The sequence below is a fragment of the Mytilus trossulus genome, chromosome 11 (assembly GCF_036588685.1).
Source record: "Mytilus trossulus isolate FHL-02 chromosome 11, PNRI_Mtr1.1.1.hap1, whole genome shotgun sequence".
Classification (NCBI taxonomy): domain Eukaryota; kingdom Metazoa; phylum Mollusca; class Bivalvia; order Mytilida; family Mytilidae; genus Mytilus; species Mytilus trossulus.
The window spans coordinates 23,807,484-23,830,882 of NC_086383.1; the positions used below are offsets into that span (position 1 = coordinate 23,807,484).

General features: G+C 32.0%; 1 protein-coding gene across 1 annotated transcript; it reads left to right on the plus strand.

The window, feature by feature from the left end:
* Positions 1-9,639: 9,639 nt before the first annotated feature.
* Positions 9,640-18,827, plus strand: LOC134689613 (uncharacterized). The gene is made up of 2 exons (XM_063549584.1): positions 9,640-9,709; positions 17,061-18,827. Exon 2 carries the CDS (start codon positions 17,062-17,064, stop codon positions 18,748-18,750), a length of 1,689 nt encoding a protein of 562 aa, XP_063405654.1. The 5' UTR covers positions 9,640-9,709; position 17,061; the 3' UTR covers positions 18,751-18,827.
* The last annotated feature ends 4,572 nt before the right edge of the window (positions 18,828-23,399 follow it).

Below are 23,399 nucleotides of genomic sequence, written 5' to 3' on the forward strand. Positions count from 1 at the left end.
TATTTCAAACGTACTGAAGACCTTAAACTGAATAGTAAAAAGAGATTCGGAATGATTGCCAATAAGACAACTCTTCACAAGAGACCAAAATGACACTAGGTCAGCGTACAACCTTCCATAATGTTCAAAGCCCATACTGCACAGCCAGCTTCAATAGGCCCCGAAATGAAAAGTTTTAAAACAGTACAAACAAGAAAACTAACGACATCAATAATGTACACACAATGAACGAAAACAAAATATATAGCATGGCAATAAAGCACAACCACTGAATTACAGGAGCCTGATTTGGGACGGCACATACATACAGAATGTGGGTGGTTTAAGCATAATGTGAGTGGGATCCTCACTCTACCCCTATCATGGGACAGTGGTGTAACAGTAAGAAAGAACTATAAACATCCGTTGTAAAAGGCTTAACTGGTCAGATTTCTCGTTTTATATTATATATATTTTATACCGTTGGGTTTCCCGTTTGAAGTCATTTTTTGGGGCGACCGCCTTTTAGAGCTTGCTGTTCGGTGTAAGCCGCAAGGCTGCGTGTTGAAGACCGTACTTGACCTATAATGACTTACTCTTTATATTGTGACTTGGATGGATAGTTGTCTCATTGGCACTTATACCACATCTTCCTATATCTAAACACTAAAAGCATGACAAGCTTTCTGAGTACCATCTTTATAAATCATAATACGACCAACCTAACAAGTGTACACGGCGCGCGATTCTGGTACTAGTACATGTATCACCTTCATCATGCGTGATGGCGACATAACAAATACGACACTGTTGCCACATTTGAGACACGACTTTTATTTATGTCTGGTATCAAGAAGTGATCAAAACAAAATTTAAATATTCTGACGCGAGACATACTTTAGCAAATCGCTTGTATACATTTGTAGCGGGCTGCTTGATATATATAAAAAAACTACACATGTTGCGTGATGACAGTACATTTACATAACATGATTTGTATAATGGTATGTACAACATTTATCAGGTGACGTCATATCAAATAAAAGTTGAAATTTAAGACAGAAAACAATTTGGAACATTAATATAATAAAATCTACACAGAACAACCAAAACAGCAAAATATTGTAATGTTTGTCTATAAAGGAACTGCAACCTTAGTTGTATGCATTGGAACGTAAGTGTGACAGATGACCCGGATGTGGTCTACCATTCGTCATAACTCGGTCGATTCCGTACCTCATCTCAGGATAGAAGGAGAGTAGCTGAATCACCCGATCAAAAAGTATTTTTAGCCAAAAAAGTCATATACGACATTTTAGAAGCCCAGCGACGATACACTGTTCTTCTTTTCTCGATAATGACATAACGGATACAACGAACAGGGTCCCCGCGTGGAGTAAGACATTTTTACCTATTCCGAGAAACCTCTTTTTAATAGGTTCTCATTTCTTATTATTATAGTGTAGATTGTACGTGTATTGTTTGGTGGTTTATTTTTACCGTTCTTTAAGGCATGGTGCTTTCTGTTTTCACGAGTTGACGGTTTTATGGTGGCCTCGTTTTTTCTCCTCCTTCTTTTTAAATATCTATTGAAGGGGTTTCTGCGTTGTGGTCGGGTTGTTGTCTCTTTGACACATACCAAAATTTCATTCTCAGATCCATTCAAAATAAAGTTTCAACATTAAAAAAAATGCCCAATACATAGATAAATAAAACGAATGAATGCTTAAATTTATCAAGAACCTGACAATACATTTTAAGCTGTGTCAACATCCGTAATAGATACAGACAATTAATAAAGAATGTATTGCATTCCTTAAAGGCTTGTCTATGCCCACAAAAACAAGCTAATAAGAAGAATAAATATATTTGAGCTGTTAAAAACATTAAGAAAAAGCCATACGAGGGATGTATTTTTTGTATGATTATAGAAATCGTATATCCAGATAATTTTGAAGACGAGGTTGTATTACAACATAGTACGTGCTGCTATTGGGAATTTTATACTTTTAAAAAAAATAAAATTATAGATCGTTTATTGGAAAAGTTAAAATCCTTTGTTTTCAGTCGTATCGCTTAACATTTATACTTATAGAGTGCATTTTGTTATCATTACACTGACTTAATATTTGAATATTACCAATTGTGCTATTTTTGACATCCTATTATTTAAGATCAGGCAACCGAAACAAGAAGAGCTCTTACAATGAGTAAAAAAAGCATGTACTTGTGCAAAAAAAAAAACCCTCCTCAAACTTACACTGATCTTCATACTAATTAAAATTCCTGTGTCCACGCAATACATATATCTTTAAGGACCTGGCAACACTTAGTTTTTTTTCTGATCTGGTAATTTTATATCAGCAAATGAAATTTGAGTCTCCACTCTATTCAAGACATTGCGGCAAACCGGAAGTCAAGACCTGGATGTCTTTAATACAAAACGTAGATTCGGAAGGGTTGTCAGATCACTGTATGTGACGTGTGAACACGGAATCTGTATTTCAATCAGATTGACTGATCAGTTGTTGTATTTCATGAATTAATGGTGCATTCAATTGTGTTCCGCACCACACTGGTCAAAACGTACAATCAATCACGGACGCATTTTCGTATAAGATTGTCTTTGTTTAAAACCGTTATCCAGTTAACGATTTTTATATCTTTTATATTCATTTTTCTTATAATTTAGAATTGTATGATTCTTTTTGTTATTTTATTGAGGTGTAAAACAACCTTCAGTTGGACAATACCTCACTTTGTGCTGAAAAAGTGAAATAACAAAAATATCGAAAACTTGCTCTGGCTTGAAAGAAATTCATGGAAAGATGACAACACCTCTAGTTATTGCACTTTTTGGTGTAATTATCGAGCTCTATCAAACAGATTATGCGTATTCCGTATTTAATAATATCCTTTTCCATTACCTTCTTAAACTGACAAACACGTTCTCATAAAAAAGTTGATTTGTCTCCCGTTGATCGTGTTTATTAACAAGTGTATCTACATTAAGTTTAGTCATTTACTTCAACAAACAAGGGACCCTAATCCTGGCTCAGTATTAGAAATATGACCACTCAGGCGGTTCTCCAACTGGCAGTTTAAACCCTAACATAGTTGGACATCTGTTTGTCTAGCTGTGCGGGATGCAGTAGTATGCAGTCACGTCGGTCATAGTGGGGACGTTAAATTATATGTCTCCTGAAGGAATCATTGTAACTACTCATTAAAGGGGTTCGTAGACCAGTGGCTTGTTTTACAATAAACCCAAGTCTTATTCAAGTTTTATTAAAACATACGATTCTATCTAATCAAAAGTTCGAAACTGTCGACTGCAAGATTGCGGAAACAGTTCATTATAAGGCCAAACTAATTTCCTTCAATGTTATTTTTACCTTATTATTGTTATTGCAATATATTCTCTTGATTTAATAGACTACTTTCGAGTTCATCCGTCACCGGAAAAAACTCGTCAATTATACGCGCCTTTATCACCGTCATTTGTGCGTTTAGGGGCGTGGTCACTTCCATTCCAATGTTGAGCGAGTTGTTGGAAAGCTATAATTCTATGTTGTACGAATTATTCGGCAAATTGAATTCTCAAAATTGACAACCAGCACTGCTGTCATTAGGGAATTGTCAATAAGTACCTACAGAACAACCATTATTTCTAGTTTATCCTACACAATGACGACCACTAAGACGCTTGATAAACGTGGATAGTGCAGGAATACAGGCGACCCCTTCTATCTGGTAAATGACGTCATAAAGGTGCGTATAATTGACGAGTTTTTTTCCGGTGACGGATGAACTCGAAAGTGGTCTATTATCTAAGATGAAATATTATCATACATTTATTTATACCAATACAGTGACGGGACGGTTACGGATGATCTGTTATATATAGATTCTTACATTGATACCAGTGGATTATCGGATTTATCCAATCGAGATAGTTAAATTATCAATTTTAAAGTTCGAGCCGCCTCGGCGAGTACTTTAAAATTAATAATTTAACTATCGAGATTGGATAAATCCGATAATCCACGAGTAACTATGTAAGAATCTGTTTCTCTAATGATTAAAAAGACATTTTCTTTTTTTTGTTTAGCGAAAATCCCATTCGAGTGCCTTTCACATTGCACGAAGTTGTCAATTTCATTAACACCTGTTATCATATTTTGGTTCATCCAGTCAGCCAAAAAGGTCATGACCCTTAAAATCATCCAATGATCTTCTGAGATCACCAGCAACCACACGTTGATTAAATTTTTATATACAATGGGTTCGAAAAGGGATAAATTTCCATAGAATTAGAGAAATATAGATTCTTACATTGATACCAGTGGATTATCTGATTTATCCAATCGAGATAGTTAAATTATCAATTTTAAAGTTCGAGCCGCCTCCGATAATCCACGAGTAACTATGTAAGAATCTGTTTCTCTAATGATTAAAAAGACATTTTCTTTTTTTGTTTAGCGAAAATCCCCTTCGAGTGCCTTTCACATTGCACGAAGTTGTCAATTTCATTAACACCTGTTATCATATTTTGGTTCATCCAGTCAGCCAAAAAGGTCATGACCCTTAAAATCATCCAATGATCTTCTGAGATCACCAGCAACCACACGTTGATTAAATTTTTATATACAATGGGTTCGAAAAGGGATAAATTTCCATAGAATTAGAGAAACATTAATATACAATAAATGACAGAGTCGTAGTTCCGTCGGCTGATATCTTTTTGTGCCAAAAATGAAATCATTTGCAACAAAACTTTTTTGCACAATGCCACTTCTGCGTCAATTTGGGTCCATGAACAAAATATCTTTTGTAGACGAAACGCGCGTCTGGCTTATATACAAAATTCAATCCTGGTATGTATGATGAGTTTATTTATTTACATATCCTTTATATGCATGACAAAACTGTACAGATAAAAATAATATAAATTTACTCTGCAAGTAGTCCATTGGATCAATAAATAATATTTGTGTAAATGTGGAAATAAGCAATGTCTGCCCAATAAATGTCAAATTCTTATTATTACGCAGATAGGGTCTGTGTCCAGTTTAAAAATTAGAATAAAAATAAAAATTGCAAATGGGAACAATTTTTAAAATCCCCAGATTTGGTGGGGTTAGTGTTGCTTAGTCTTTAGTTTTGTTTGTTGTGTTTTGTCTACTATAATTTGTCTGTTTTGTTTTTGTATCTTTGAGCCATGGCGTCATTTTTTCCCGATCTATGTGTTTGAATGTCCCTCTGGTATCTTTCGCTCCTCTCATAATGTTGTAACTAAAAACATTGATGCTCTTAATACAATTTCACTTTTTCGTATCCATGAAGTGTATCAAAATAAAGAGTAGCATTACTATTGTGAAAAAACGTTAAGCCACAAAACAAATATTTTGGATCGATCAATAACCATAGATCTAAGTTGTTAAAATCATTTGAACAATATTATTGTTGTGCAGCAAAGATTAATCTCCTTTTATGTCATTTTCTATGTGTACACGTACATACTGGATTGCTTTAAATGCTTCTTTATTTTTGATGCCTGCATCTCACTATTAGGGTGCTCTAATGCCACATTAAATATGTTCTATAGAAATATTGTATATCATAGCTGGTATAAGCTTTAGCTGGTCCGGTGCTAATATCATTTGTAAAGATTTATGCTCTACAGCATGCAATCTAAACCGTGTGTAGATACCTTTGGACAGTGCTCAAGATGGTTGTGAATAAGGCCGAGGCTTAAAAAATGGTTGTAAATAAAGTTAAAAGTATTAAATTTAAAAGTCATAAATTGATAAAGAGAAAATAAATCTAGGATACAAACTAAACCTGAGGGTAACACTTCAACTATAAGAGAAACATAGCTTAACAACACTGAAAGGCACAACAAAAAAAAAAAACCCAACCTGCCAACATACGTTAAAACGAACTATTTAATATCAACTTCCATATTCGAAAGTAAATCGTATGAGGTCAACATTATCGATGATCGTAAAACAAATTAAACGATCTTATTATATGACTATAAATTTTCTGTTTTCTCATTGGCTAAAAGCATAGAAAATCCTCTTTGATAAAACATTATATTCACCGCGGCAAAAATCACGAGAGGTTAATATAAGATTTGGAACAGCGTCCGTGTACCTAAATATAGAAACGGGGAATTCTTGTTAGCTATTTAAGGGATGTATAAATAAAATGGTTTGTTAATTGAACGACCGAATAAATATCAACCAACCAGCGCTCTCGACATAAAATCGTTTCGATCTCACAGACGACAGTTACATGTTTCTGGCAACAAAGTATGGCTGGAGCAGCAGAAGTAGCTACTGAAAAACGCTTTTCATCGTTAAATAATGAGGAAACTAAGAATATTTTGATAGAAAAATACTCGCCGATCAACAGATTCTAGCGTGAGGACATTTAAATCTTATTTACGAGAGAAAAATCTACCTGAAGATTTCGAGAATTTGCCATCTAGTTTTTTATTCTGTTGTATTCAATACTGTCATGATTGATAAACATTTAATGTTTTGTTCTTTAAAAATTGAAATGCTACAATTTGCTTCTAGTTTTAATTATGCAGACTTAAATATGCCTAAAAATCAAATCCCAAGCATAAAATAAAAACAGTCTAGGCAAAATACCATCTAACCAAGGATATATTTCACAATCTAAAAATATTAAAATGACACTGAGAACTAAAGAGACATATAATAAAGCAATTGTTGACTTTTGATGAGGTGGATACAATGATTTATCAACCCCAGAGATGCGATATTCACCTCGACCGTTGACCTTGGTGAATATCACATCTCTGGGGTTGATAAATCATTGTATCCACCTCATCAAAAGTCAATAATTGTATAATAGTATTTTTAGGATTGCCTAATATTCCTTAAAATTCTACATAGCAAACAGCTGCTCAAAAGAAGATCATGGATCTCTTTCATGCATAAAAAAACTTTGAATCCCTGTCAAGGTTTGGCTATAGTTTAAGTACTCTTCGGTTCTTTAATTTCATCATTTGTACTGGTTTTTAGATTTTGACTCGAATTTCGCTAGCAACACAAGTTGTTGCAATGTACATCTGGACCAATGAAATTGCAAATTTTAATTTTTAGTATAAGTTTGGTTTGTCTCTCCTGTGAAAAAAGTCGCGAAAGCGAGACAGCAATCATACATTGTGACGTCGTAGTGACCATTTAAATTAAGCATGCATATGCGATTGATATTTTTTATCGATATATAATAACTCTGTCAAACCTTCATGGATTTTACGGAATTTGAACATATTATAAACGGGAGTTTTCTGTGTTATAATAACTCAAAGACGGATTACCGATACTTTAATAAACTTTATTAGCAAGGTCCGGACAGTACCAAACCTAACCTTAAACCGACCTCAAAATACATACAAAAGTATATAAAAAATAGTTTCTACAGAAAATGATCAGTGTCCAATGGATTAACTTCTTAGCGTCAAGGGGTTTCCATTTCGATAAAATTCTTTTAAACCATAGAATTAATCAAACACAAAGAAATATAAAAAAAGTAAGATAAACGGATTAACAAGTTGAAAATTAAAAAAAAATATTGGTTCTGTTTTTGTTACTTTCACTGTTGAAAGGATTGAGTTTATAGTTGTCAAATATATACTTGCTGCTAATTTTTAGCTTTCATTTTAGAAACTTGTAACGATTTTAAACATTCATGTATTGTGTATCGAAATTTGAAGAAGAAATTCCCTCGATCATTATCAAGAGAGCGTTCGAAGAAAAAAATGAATTTTAGAAAATATTTTTCCGACGTAGTCGGTATAGTTTCAGTTTGTGCCCTTTTAACTTAAGGACGCTTAACTATGGCAACAGAATACGGATGCTCGAAAAACTTTTCTGTGATTGGACAAAATGCTGTCATGGTGGGTGATTTGGTTGTGTTTGAAAAAACGTCTCGGTAATTATATCGTGATGGAAAGCAAGTAGAAAAACTATAACTATTTGAATTAGATCTTACAAAGATTTAAATTTTTATGAAAATATTTGTTTTTCTTAGAGCTCTCTGCATCACTAACAGCTGTTTATTCGGGACAATTATATGATTTTTTTAATGTAAACTTTGTTGTACGAACGTACATGACTTTAAAACGCACCTACGCATGTGAGATTTCCGCGGGGTTTTGGTGAATGTAAACAGAAAGATACGAGGACCTTAAGTCATTGTTCTTCTGATGGTTATCATAATGATAGTTTTAAACATATACTCAAATTCAAGTACGTTGGATATCTTTTTGAAAGATTGTTCTTGTTTTGTTTTGTAAACTGACTCATATTTTTCGAGGTCAATATTGTATTCCTGGTGCAGGTGGATCCTTAAGGGAAATTTGAACAAACAGGGGTTTGACAGTGTTGTTTCTTTTTTATTCACCCTTGTATTTTTATTGACTTATATATGCAATAGTAGTATACCGCTGTTCAAAATTCACAAATCAATTGAGGAAAAAAATCGGGATATAAACTAAAACTGAGGGAAGCACATCAAATATAAGAGGAGAACTGCGACACACCACTTAAATGTAACACACACAGAAACGAAATAATAAAATATAACACTGGCAATATTCCTGACTTGGAACCGGACATTTTAAGAAAAAAATTGTGGGTTGAACCTGCTTTTATAGCAATGTTAAATATAACATTGAAATGACATCATTACTTGACAGGACCTGAATACAAATAGATGGGAGAACACATATGACAGAGAAACACACGAATAATAGCTATCAAAAGGTACTCGTTTTATAATTTAATACACCAGACGTGTGTTTCGTCTACACGATACTAGCCAGTGACGCGCAGATGAAAAAGATCGAAAGCCAAAACAAATACAAAGCTGAAGAGCATTGAGGACCAAAAAGTTCCAAAAAGTTGTGCCTTATAGGGCAAAACGTATATCAAATCTGTTATGAATGTATTGTAAACTAGTTTGGAAACCCTTCTTTTGATTCGTTAAATTGTATTGTTTTTATGTTGGTTGAAACTGAGCCAATCTAGACTGACAACGCAATTAATCATAGCGATCTATATAAGGAAATGCCTGCAGTTGATTTCTAATCATTTGATGTATTTGATGTTTTGATTTCAACATTTGAATAGAGACTTTTCGATTTGAATTTTCATTTGGACTTCAGTATTATTTTACTCTCTTCTACGTATTTTAGTAGCGAAAATCTTATATTTTATTTTGATTATTTAATTTGTGTGGTACTGTAAAATCTTCAATCTAACATTAAGTACAAACAGTTAAAGTCATTCTATTCCCTCATATTGTAGAATCTGAACTGGTACCCTTTATGAAATTACAGCTAACATGCATTTTTATTTTTTATCTCATAATTATCTGTATTGAAAACATATTCAACAACCTAAATAAAATAATATATACTTTTGAATACAATCAGACAGGTCATCATTCATTTATATTACTTTATTTACATGCACTCACATAATATATAAATGCCGTCTTTTGTCTCCTGATCCACGCAATTGTCATATAACTTGATTTTGTTATCTCAATAAACTGTTGTTTGAAATACCCGCGCCAATATAACTTAATTGTTTACAGGAAGTTGTTATCATGTGACCATATTTACCTTCCTTGATGTGGCGACGGTTTCCTTTTGAAACCATTTGACGACCATTTCACGATTCGTAAGGTACGATTATCAATATATAATACATTTTAAATCATTCTACTCTTAATGTGACTGTCGTTTCCATAGTTTCTTTATCATACTAGTGTGTATTATAACATGTATAAGTTTTACACGAAACGGAATGCCACGAACATTACACACCCAATTAAAGTAATAAAACCTCAAATCAAAAAAAAATTAATGCATATGTTTTTTTTATAACTCAATGGACAGTTATCATTATATAACTTATGTACATATACTTTTTTGTAAAGAAAATTCTTTGATTTATTCATATTTAGAAGAAGTTTACTTTATTTGAATTGCTTAATTCCTTCCAGGAAGCAATTCCCCCGACATATTTCCCGTATGCAAAGTGACCTCAGTGTGACCCATCTCGTAAAAATCCGGTGACCACAATACGCATGGATGTCCTTAAAATAAACTATTATCTGAACAGACTTGGGGTAGTTGTAATCGTTAATCAGCTGTAATTGATTACATTTTTTCAAGTAATCATTGTAATCATTAATCAGCCAAAAATCTGATTACATGTAGTTTAATTTAATCAATTACTTTTCAAAATGCCCTGTAATCCTGATTACATTTTGATTACATTCTGATTACAATGCAAACAATCTTGAGCTGTGTTTATGGTCAATAAATGAACCTTTTTGTTATTTTTATTTAATAGATATTTAACAAGTTAAGATAGTTTGGTTTACTTTATCAAGCATGTTAATTGATTTGTAGTCTTCAGTAAAAAATAAACTGTTACAATATTAAAAGTCATCATTAGCCTAAGAAGGCCTTAGTAAAAATTATTGTACATATATTCACAATTTATAACAGATGTACATATATATATTTATTAAAAAAACTGTTAAGTTTAGGCAAAATTATATTTTCTGTAACCCTGAATTATAATCTTTTGTTAATAATGTGATTATTGTTAACTTTGAATTGACAGGTAGGACACCAATTAAGATTTGTTTTGATTCCAATTTCTGATTAGGTATAGCTGTAGGACAATATATGATAAAGATTACTCAGACATGTGGAAATTACTCTAATCATGCTAATTAGCACAAACTAAATTAAAAGTTGGACAAATATCTTGTTTAAAATAAGCAAATTTTCGTATGTACTTAGACTGGACATGTAAAATGCATCAACTTATAGTACTTATATTTTGTTTCAACAATTCTTTTAAATTTTTACATATTTTTTATCTGGTAACTTTATTTCATCCATATATTAACTTCCAAAAACTGCACCTTGACATACATATAAAGTCTGGCAGAGGTCAGAAGATTAACAGCAAACTCTTTATAAAGGCTTTAAGTCATATTCAATTGAAGTCAAAATTATTCAGAGATCAATGATAATAAAGTCAAAGTGTAATGGGTGAAATAATGTTCATGTATTTCTGTACTTAACTTTTGTGGGTAATTAAATAGATGAAGTTGGAAGTTATCATTTTGATATATATATATCTATATAAATCGTTTCTAAAAAATACTAAAGTAATATTAAACGTTATTCAAAATATATATATATATTTTAATTCATTGTAACCAGATGTAATCATGATTACTTTGCCAATGTAATCATTAATTAAATCAGATACGTTCAGAAATGATGTAATCATGAATTTAATTTAATCGTACAAATGACAAAGTAATTGTAATTTAATCAATTACTTTGAAAGTAATTGGACCCATCTCTGTATCTGAATTTACATGTTAAACACGTGCTCAATTTCCGTGCTTTTTTGTTGATTTTTTGTCGATTGTTGACAAACAGGTGACAATCGTTAAACTCGGCTTCAAAACACGAACTTTAATTACCTGCCATATTTTCACAACAACACTGGCCGATTGAAAAAAAAATGACGATTATACGATATTTACACGAAAAAAATGATAAATTCGTGCACAGAAGACTAAGTTTACGTTGTTTGTACGCATTGGTTCAAGAATTGGAAGATCATTATTTTTCACCGGTCACTCGTTTCTTATGACTTTAACTCGTATGTGTTCAAAGATCTAGATTTTCCACAGGTCAGGAATAACCACCAATTGGTGGATTATACCTCAATCGACGTACAATCTACTAATTGACATATAATGGTATAGACCAATTGGTGTATAAATCTTGTTTTTTTTAAAACAAATTATTCCACCAAAATGGAGCATTGTCTTCTTAAACAATTTTATGGTATGAAAACTTGTCGAACATTCCTAGTTTAGTATTGTAACATAACATATTGCATTTAATCAATAATTATATTTGAACCTATTGTCATCTTGTCAAATCTTGATTGTCAAATTTACCTGTAATCACCTGTCAGTGGACATCATTACTGTCTGCAGTCATGTGATCATGAGTACAACTCCACAGGTGAATGGAGCTCTTTGTTAATACTTTAATTTCATTATCAAAAGTAAAACATGGTCAATAGAAAATGTTTCAACAAAAGAATTGTTGTACACATGCATTCTTCTCAATCAATGCCGCAGGCTTTGACATAACTGAAACTTTCAGAGGACTCAATAAGGGTCATGAAATAGGTGGCAGGTTGCACAATCATGCTCCTATCTCACACTAGCATTTAATTACAAAAAAATGCATTAGACATCAATTTGTCTATACCAATATACCTCATTAGGTGGGGGTATACGTCAATTGAGGTAAAATCCACCAATTGGTGGTTATTCCTGCCCTGTTCTATAGCTATTCTGTACTATAACAAGTTAATATGATATTTACCAATTATCTATAAGTATCTATTTCACTTCAGAAAGAATCAATTGGTCACCCACAAGCCCTTATTTTGCAAAATTGCCATTTCAAAAGACTGATATATAAACTCTTAAACATTATAAACTTATTAATTTTATACATATGAAAAACACGTTGATATGAAAGGGCAACTCTATGAACTTATGTTACACCAAGTTAGTTTTCTGAAGATAGAGATACCAAGCCTTATAATGATCACAGATTATTACACATATGTTCCTTTTGTCGTAACTACAATCCACTTCCCTTTTCACTAAGAATGTGACCTACCGAATTAGTCTTCTTACCGTTTTTTTTTAACATGAGCAACACGACGGGTACCACATGAGGAACAGGATCTGCTTATCCTTCTTGAGCACCTGATATCATCATTTACTCCAGGTTTGGTGGGGTTCGAATTGCTTAATATATAGTTTTCTATGTTGTGTCTTTTGTGCTATTATTGTCTGTTTGTCTTTTCATTTTTAGCCCTAGTGTTTATTTCCGATATAGGTTTGACTGTCCCTCTGGTATCTTTCGACCCTCCTTTATGTATTAAAATAGACAGATCGGTCGTACAACAAAAATACCGAATCTAAAGTACTTACTGCTTTCGTTTTTTAATCAAGTTGGAATGTTAACATCTTATTAAGACTATTTTCATTTAAGACACACACAATGTGTAGCTTGCAAAACAATGCATGGCATCGGATTTATACTTTATAATAAAATTAAAAAAATGGCCAGAATTTTCTTCTTAGATGGACTTGTTTCGAAAATTTTACCTTCTTATATAAAGAAATCTCTTTATACAGTGTTGACTTGTAAATCAAAATACGATGATTGTGTGCATTTTCAGACAAGAAAGCCAACAGAATAAACAATCAATGCGTGAACCTATTCGAATCGAACTTTTTTTATAGCTAATTTAAGGTTTATGTACCGTTCTGTAGCCATTTTCGTACGAACCTCTAAACTTCAATTGTATCAGAACTAAAGATATAATGAATAATAGAGATAGGCCATCTTGTACATATTCCAAGGGGAAACTTGATGCAAAGCATTATTTTTTTCTGTTCCATTGCATTTAATAGAAAAAGGGGACTTTGTGGCAAATAAATCAAGATTTTTATAGAAAATCCACAGCCTTTATCCTTGTACTCTCATATTTGGCAATTTGATGACTGATAGATATAGGATTATTGCATGCAGTGCTAGCATTGATTTCTTTAAAACAAGTTTATAAATGTAGTTATTGGTTAAAACAAATATGAATATGACCCAAATCAAGTACACCTTTTAGGGTGCGCTCGACTTTAGTGACTCAGCACGAGGTGTTTTGGAATTTACAGGTTGCTGAGAACTTTTTGTAAAATATAAACACTAGCACATCATAGAAAATCAAGTGAGTAATTTATGTTTCAAATTTTATAACAAAAATCACTGTATTAAAGGCTGTGTATTTTCTATAAAAATCTTGATTTATTTTCCACAAAGTCCTCTTTTTCTGTTAAATGCAATGAAACAGTAAACAATAATGCTTTGCATTACCCTTCTGTAGACATTTTTGTACGAATTTTTCAAACATCAATTGTATCAAAACAACAGATATAATGAATAATAGAGATAGGCCATTTAGTACATATTCCAAGGGGAAACTTGATGCAAAGCATTATTATTTACTGTTGCATTGCATTTAAGGTTCGTGTGGACCCTATGGATAAAATGGCCGTATTTTCACATCAAAGTTTTTTCTGAGTACAGGCAAATTATGTGCATCTGGAAAAGTTTTAAGGCATAGCATGCCCTAGATAAATAGAATTCAAATGCATTGTATGATTTAGAAAATTCACAACTTAACTGGATTTTGCCGTACACTTTTTTTCGTCTCTGTAGAAGATGATAAAATTAACAAACAGTTGAGTTTACCTTGATATGGTCCACTCATCTAATGTCCATGTCAATTAAACTTTAATTTTTACCTGAGGGGAAGTTTCAAACCTGTTTCCCAACTTAGTTTATTTTGTCGTTTTCTTACGTTCTGGAGAAATGAAAAAAAGTGCACGGCAAAATCCGGGTAAGTTTGTATTTTCTAAAGCATAAAACATATTTAAAATTCATTTATCTAGGGCATGGTATGCCTGAAATTTTTTACAGATGCACAGTTTTGTCTGTACTCAGAGTAAATTTTGAGGTGAAAATACGGTCATTTTAGCCATAAGGTCCACATGAACCTTAAAAGAAAAAGAGTACTTTGTGGCAAATAAATCAAGATTTTTATAGAACTTCCACAGCCTTTAATACAGAGATTTTTGGATAAAAATTTGAAAAATAGATTACTCACTTGCTTTTGTATGATGTGCTACTGTTTATTTTTTGCAAAAAGTTCTAAGCAACCTGTGAATTCCAAAATACCTTGTGCTAAATCACTAAAGTCGAGCTCACCTTAAAAGGTGCACTTGATGTGGTCCATATTTTTATTTGTTCTAACCAATAACTACATTTATAAACTTGTTTTAAGGAAATCAATGCTAGCACTGCATGCGAAAATCCTATATCTATCATTGTCTATCGGTCATCCAATTGCCAAATATGATAGAACAAGGATAAAGGCTTTGGATTTTTTATAAAATTTCCCTATGTTTAGCATTGAAGCAACACAAGGGTACATAATCCTTAACTGTAGATACTTTATACACAAATAATTTGTTTATTTGAAACTATCGGATAATATTTATAATTGAGATATAGAGTTGCTACACAAGTCTTCATATTAATCCTACAATTTTAATGCGGTTTTTATCGGGTTATATAACTACATATTTCACATACTAGATAATCTACTACTTAATAATTATTTTTACAAAATACACTTTTTTTGGCATTTGACTTATAATAGCATCAACAGTACTAGGTGCGCTGTACATATGCGCATTTTGATCATGAATGTCTGTTCAGTGATAAACGAGGCTAGATATTTGAAAGTTCAAAATCTGATTAAACAAATCAAAAGCTAAAAACATACAAAAAGTGCAAGGAAATCGGACCTTGCATGAGGGTGAGATATATTCGTTATTTAAAATTAATTTCCAAAATATGAAACAACGCAACTCAACACTTTAATATCTGTGTGTAAATATCGCTTGCTTCTTGAATTGTCGGGTTTTACCTTTTTTTACTTGCAGTACATTAGCCGAGTTACGTACTTAGGTTAAGCAATCAAATGAGCGGTCCTAATTTCTCTTCAAAATGCGTTTTTCGATAATTATTGTCCATTAAGTGATGATATAAGCCAACATATTTTTACTTCAAAGGTTACTAATTAAAAAAAAACAAAAACGAAGAGCTTATAAATGAAAAATAATAATTTGTGCGGCCAACCGTAAAAGTAATTTGAGCTATAAATAACATAAATAAGGAAGTAATGACTGCAGATCTATGCATTATTTGTGTTGATAAATCTGTTTTGCAAACATCATAACATTTTAATTGTTTTTAATCACTTTGGCATCCACCTATGATCTCGATTACTACTTCGTCTCCGAATCTATTATATATACATATTAACTTATTTTGGTTATTGGGCATTATAGATCGTAGACTGCAACTTAAGATTTCTAAAAGTTTGTATGTCGGAAAAAGCACAAAGTTGTCTTCTTTTTACAAAACATATGTGGACTTTGTAGCCTGAAATGTTAACTTATGAAAAAAAATCCCCCTTTCCCTAGCATTTCGGCTTTTGAAATATATATCAATTTAAAAAATGGTTTATTTTATTTTGACTAAAAATTATGATATTGAAAGAAAATTTAATATTTAGCAAAATATAATCTACGTCTTTTTGTCTTAACAATAGCTCTTCATTTTCAATGAGTATCGGCCGAAGGGAAACCACTCAAACAAAAATAAATCGCTAATAATCGGACAATAATGGAAATGCCCAATAAGATATTTTGAATTACCCACAAATATGAACGTAGATAAAAATGGTTTTCCAGTTTGAGACGGAATCGGGAGATTTAAAAAAAAAAAGAATTCGGTAACAAGGTGTAATTTGAAAGCAACTTTATTTTATTATTTCAAAAAGTAATATGATATATTTTGCAATTTCCTGTTCTTTTACCGTATGTAAGCATACGGGTTTTTAAAAAAGTACTGAGACGAAGACATTGAAACGTTGTCAATTTAGATGATAATATCAGAATATCTATTCATTGACGACATTGTAGCCAAGTGATGCATTAACTAAAATGAATGCCAATGAATAGCATACAATGTATAAAATCGCTAGTTGATTACATATTTAACAACATGCATCATGAAAAATCTACAGAAATCAATTTTGCAATAAATAACCACAGGCTTTAGCAATGAAGTTGTCCTTGGTAATGCGTAGCTCCAGCACCCGAGGCTTTAATTTTTTTTTATTAACGACTTGACATAAGCCGATCGAATAAATGACAAGCCAGGCATAATAATATGTAATGTTGATGAAATGATTTTTTTATATCATATACTCATTTTTTCTGTAAAGTTTGCACACCTGGTTTTATCTCACATTTGTAAATTTCAATTACTTATTTTATAGTATGGCGAGTAATTGGACTGTTTGTGGTGTATGTGATTTCCGAAAAGTCAACAAAGCATCAGTCGTGTGGTGTTCAGAATGTGACGAGGGACTTTGTGACGAGTGTAGAGCGCACCATGATGCTTCAAAATCAACAAGGAACCATGACACTATTACCATTACAGAATATCAGAAGCTACCATCAAATGTGTTAGAGATAACACAAACATGTCAAAAACACAAAGAACACTATCAAACATTCTGCAAGAAACATGACTGCCCGTGTTGTAGAAGATGTGTTATAGAGACTCATAATGATTGTAATGATTTGACAGCAATAGAGGACATCGTCAAAAATGTCAAGTCATCGAATGCGTGGTTAGAGATAGAGCAAATATTGGTCCAAATGTTGAAAAATGTACAAAGAATTCGTAACGATCGCACAGAAAATTTAAAATGTCTACAGGATCAGAGGGTAGATATTGAACGTGATATAAACCAAACCCGGAAAATGATCAACGACCACTTAGACAAAATACAGGACAAAATAATTAAAGAATTATATGCTAATGAAGAAAATGAAAGCAAGAGAATAAAGCTGTTGTTGTGTGAGATTGAAGACATTGAAAAGGGAATTTCTGACCTCCAAGGTAACCAAACTAACATAAGGCTACATGCATCAGAACTACAAACATTTTTAGTTTTAAAGCACATTGAAAAAGAGGCTTCGGATAAAGAAGAATGTATTCGATCTGTCCTTAAAAGCGAGGACATGAAGTTAAAAACCCTGTCTTTAGAGATTAACAAAGAAATACAGAATATTTGTCGGACTGAAAGTTTTGGGTCAGTTGGTGTTGAGTCAGATTTGTGCAAAGTTGTTATTAGTGAAAACAAATGCAAACAAGCTCAAATTATGGTACCTTTTTCAACATCAAAATGCGTGGATGATCTCAAAATAACAAAACAAATACAAATTAACTTACCTTCTGTTAGATTAATAAGAGGTTGCAAACTTTTACCAAGTGGAAAGATGATGTTTTCTGATTATTACGGTAACAAAATAATCGCGTCGAATAACAACGGTTTGCACGATTTTACAATCGCACTAGATTTTGAACCATGTGATATTGCGTTTATTGAATCAGAAAATGCCATTGCCGTTACCGGAGGTAATTCTAAAAAGTTTATTCAAATTATTGACCTAAAAAGCAAAAAGATAATGAGATCTATAAAAACTTCTGCATATCCATTTGGTATAACACTGAATAAAAATGCCCTTGTATACTGTAAGATAGACAATGGCATAATGGAAATTCAATTGAAAAGTGATTCCGAAAAGACGATCGTTTGCCTTGAAATGCCAGCATTTTCTTATGTTGCGGTGCATGATGACAATATTTATTATACAAATAGAGACATCAATACTGTATCATGCTATGAAATCCTTGGAAACTTAAAATGGACTTTCAAGGATGAGAAACGTCTGCAATATCCGCAGGGTATATCTGTAGACAGCAATGGAAACGTGTATGTTGTCAGTAGGCATACACACAGCGTTGTCATCATAACCCCTGATGGAAAGCGTTGCAGAACAATTTTATCTTCTAGTGATGGCCTTCATATTCCGCGTGCATTGCATTTCGAACCAACAAGTAACAAGTTATTAGTTGCAAATGAAACTAAGTTCGCGTTTTTATTTGATGTTTCTTAGAACAACTACTGTGAACTTTTAACACTGAACCTATTTGTTTTATCTTTTTATGTTATTATATATTACACATAACTATATTCAGCCTATTATTAACTGTCTGGAATATATGTAAATAGACAAATTAAGAAAACAGTCAATGCATTTGATTATTTCGTGAAGAGGTGTTTTAATTAGAAGATTTACTAATCGATTACTCGTTGGATTTACCGAGAGATACTCGAATACTCGCTCGGTAAAACATAAATAAAAGGGAAAAACAAAATTATACCCATGTTCTGTATTGTGGAACGTTGTCTTATGATCGTAAATTCTCAACAATGTTACCAATAACTAAAAAATAGTTGGAAAATTTAATACCATAAGTAATAGCTCATTTACTATTTGTACTAATTATGTAAACTGGTAATAATCTAATCAAGTAATTAATCAATATCTATAGATAAATTATTACTCAAAATTAATTTTATTAGTAACTTACAGTCTTGCTGATGGAAATATATTCTCTGACGGTACAGAGATGAGGGAGGGACTAAGATTAGTTAAAAGTGTAAGCTTGGAAAAATGCTCGTGTTCATATATCCGACACGTACTTCTTTTAGGAGAAATTTTTAATGATAGTTAAACGGGAAGCGCTCTCAATTAAAATATTTTTTGTTTAACCTTTAGAAAGCAACAACATTATAACACAAACCGATTAGTCGAGTATCATTTTGATAATCGATACTCGGTACTACCGAGCAATACTCGAGTACTCGAGAATTCGTTGACATCCATAGTTTTAATTAAATGATAGCTCTTAAATCTAGTATTACATGTATCGTATGAAATTGTGTAACTAATTGAAAAATAACATGAATAATGGCACAACACAATAAAAACACCTAACTATTTTTTTTTATCTACATAAAACATAGTTTTGAACAAATATATAACACTTGAGGATTATAAATGATAAAACCCAAAACAAGGGATCAGGTCTTATATCCTTCAACCTTAAATTTATCCTAAGAGTTGCCACTGGTGGAAATTAATTTTAATTGAATCCGGTGTCCATCCGTTATACATACAGTTGTAATTTATAGAGATTGACCAACAAACTATAACACCGGTTTAATATAGATTATAGAAAATAATATTTGAATTAAGTTAATCTCATTTGAAAAGTCTGTATACATTGCTGATATGTTAAAGAAGTTGTTTTCTCGTTCGAGTGCATACCCTGTATACCTTCATAAACTCGTTACATCTTTTTATCCTCGAAAAGTGACTTATAAAAAATAAAAATAACCAACTCCGAGAAAAATTCAAAACGGAAAGTCCCCAAATCAAATGGCAAAATCAGAAGCTCAGTCACATCTAACGAATAGAAAACATTTTGACTTACATTGACTTAGTACTAGCATTTTCTCATGTAGAAAACTGTGAAATAATCCTGGTTGAACAGCTTACTAAATCCCTCTAGAATAAAATTATATATATTGACAACGATGAATGAAAAAACCAAACAGACATAAAAATTGTCATCATTCATATTCATGCAACGAACGTCTTCCTGCTGATCACAAAATTTTACTTATTTTCCGGGTTATAATTAGAGCAGCTGAGAACACTTCTAATGTTTGGTCAATCTTTAATGTATATGTTGTTTATTGTGAACTGTTGTTTTTATTTTCGTCTTTTTTCGTTCTTTGCCGTACAGTATTCATTTTGTTGTTTACTAATGAGTTGGAATATACTTTGGTTTCTGTTGTCTCTCTCTTGTAGGGTAAAATATTCAACTTTAAATTTATTATAAAACAACTGCATATCTACTCCTGCACTATATAGTGGATGTTTACTTATTTCTTAACAGAAATGCATGGTAAAAACTTCGATGTTATTTCAATATTCAGTGGCGGATCCAGAAAGATGGTTGTGAATAAGGCCAATGCTTCAAAATTGGTTGTAAATAAAGCTAAAAGTAGTCAAGCGCGGTTTAAAGTTATACGTTATAAGTTGATTAAGAGAAAATAAATTTGGGATACAAACTAAACCTGAGGGTAACACTTCAACTATAAGAGAAACATAGCTTAACAACATTGAAAGGCACAACAAAAATCAACCCGCCAAAATACGTATAATCGAACTATTTGATATCAACTGCCTTAAACCAAAGTAAATCGTATGAGGTCAACATTGTCGATGATCGTAATACAAATTAAACGATCAAAGTAATTTTAGATTTGCCTAATTGTCCTTAAAATTCTATCGAGCAAACAGCTGCTAGAAAGAAGATCATGGATCTCTTTCATGCAAAAAAAGCTTTGATTCCCTGTCAAGGTTTCTCTATAGTTTAAGTATTCTTCGATTCTTTAATGTCATCATTTGTACTGGTAATTAGATTTTGACTCGAATTTCGCTAGCGACACAAGTTGTCGCAATGTACATCTGGACCAATGAAATTGCTACTTTTAATTTAAGTATAAGTTTGGTTTATCTATCCTGTGAAAAAAAGTCGCGAAAGCGAGACAGCAATGATACATTTTGTCGTCATAGTGACCATTTAAATTAAGCATGCATATGCGGTTGATAATTTTTAACGATATATAACTATGTCAAACCTTCATGGATTTTACGAAATTTGAACATATTATAAACGGGAGTTTTCCGTGTTATAATAACATGAATAACTCAAAGAGGGATACTTTAAACTTTATTAGCTAGGTCCGGACAGTACCAGACCTAACCTAAACCGACCTCAAAATAACATACAAAAGTATAAAAAAAATAGTTTCTGCAGAAAAGGATTAGTGTCCAATGGATTAACTTATTTGCGTCGAGAGGTTTCCATTTCGACTAACATCTTTTAAACAATAGAATTAATCAAACACAAAGAAATATAAAAATTAAGATAAACGGATTAACAAATTGTCACTAAAGCACTTAAAATATTTTGTCTTAATTTTATTTATTTCTTATACTCATTTTTCGAAATCTTTCTGGTTATATTAGTATCATGTTGAAAATTCAAAAAATATATTGGTTCTGTTTTCGTTAATTTCACTGTTGAAAGGATTGAGTTTATCGCTGTCAAATATATACTTGTTTCTAATTTATAGCTTTCATTCTGCAAACTTGTAACGATCTTAAACATTCATGTATTGTGTATCTGAATTTGAAGAAGAAATTTCCTCGATCATTATCAAGAATTATTTAAAGTTTAGGAGAATTTTTTTTTTTGGTAAACTGACTCATATTTTTGAGGTCAACATTGTATTCCTGGTGCAGGTGGGTCCTTAAGTGAAATTTGAACAAACAGGGGGTTGGACAGTGTTGTTTCTTTTTTATTCATCCTTGTATTTTTTATTGACTTATATAGGCAATAGTAGTAATAGTACATGTACGGCTGTTCAAAATTCGTAAATCAATTGAGGAAAAAAATCCGGACTACAAACTGGAGGTTGGCACATCAAATATAAGAGGAGAACTGCGACACACCACTTAAATGTAACACACAAAGAAACAAAATAATAAAATATAACAATGTCAATATTCCTGACTAGGAACCGGATATTTTAAGAAAAAAAAATATGGGTTGAACCTGGTTTTGTGTATAGCCAAACCTCCTGATTTTATAGCAATGCTAAATATAACATTGAAATGATATCATTACTTGACAGAACTTCAATACAAACAGATGGGAGAACAAATAGGACAGAGAAACACACGAATAATAGCTATCAAAAGGTACCCGTTTTATGATTTAATACACCAGACGTGCATTTCGTCTACACAAGACTAGACAGTGACGCTCAGATAAAAAAGTTCGAAAGCCAAAACAAATACAAAGCTGAAGAGCATTGAGGACCAAAAAGTTCCAAAAGGTTGTGCCTTATAGGGCTAAGGTTTTCTGCCTGGGATAAGAACATTGAGGTTTAGCAAGCTACAAAACCAGGTTTTACTCATAATTTTATACGGCAATGCCTTTACTAAGTCATGATTATTGTCGACTATTTTCACTAGACCCATTGATTGATAGTGTTTGAATTAGTCAGTTTTTACTAACATCTGCGTTTTGAGTTTACAAGTTTTTATTGGAGTTCGATATATAAGTCAACATGTTTTGCACGTTGACACCGACATTACCGATAGTAGGCGAGATAAAACGGCCAATATAAAAGTTGATAAATTCAATATAGAAAAAACGAATAAATATAGAATGCCGACTGCGTGTTGAGGAGGAAAATCTGTTATTAATGTATTGTAACCTAGTTTTGAAACCCTTCTTTTGATTCGTTAAATTATTTAGTTGTTATGTTGGTTGGAACTGAGCCAATGTAGAATGACAAAGCAATTATTCATACCGATCTACATAAGGAAATGCCTGCATCAAGGCAGGAACTGGACAGTTGATTTCTATTCATTTGATGTATTTGAGGTTTTGATTTCAACATTTGAATAGAGACTTTTCGATTTGAATTTTCATTTGGACTTCAGTATTATTTTACTCTCTTCTACGCATTTTAGTAGCGAAAATCTTAGCATAAATTTCATAAAACCTTATATTTTATTTTGATTATTTAATTTGTGTGGTATTGTAAAATCTACAATTTAGCATTTAGTGCAAACAGTTACTATATTTGCTGCTTAATTAACAGTTCGTTAAGGTA

What these genes read in the sequence shown, in the direction of transcription:
- LOC134689613 (XM_063549584.1), top strand. Translation starts at nt 17,062, where the DNA reads ATGGCGAGTAATTGGACTGTTTGTGGTGTATGTGATTTCCGAAAAGTC.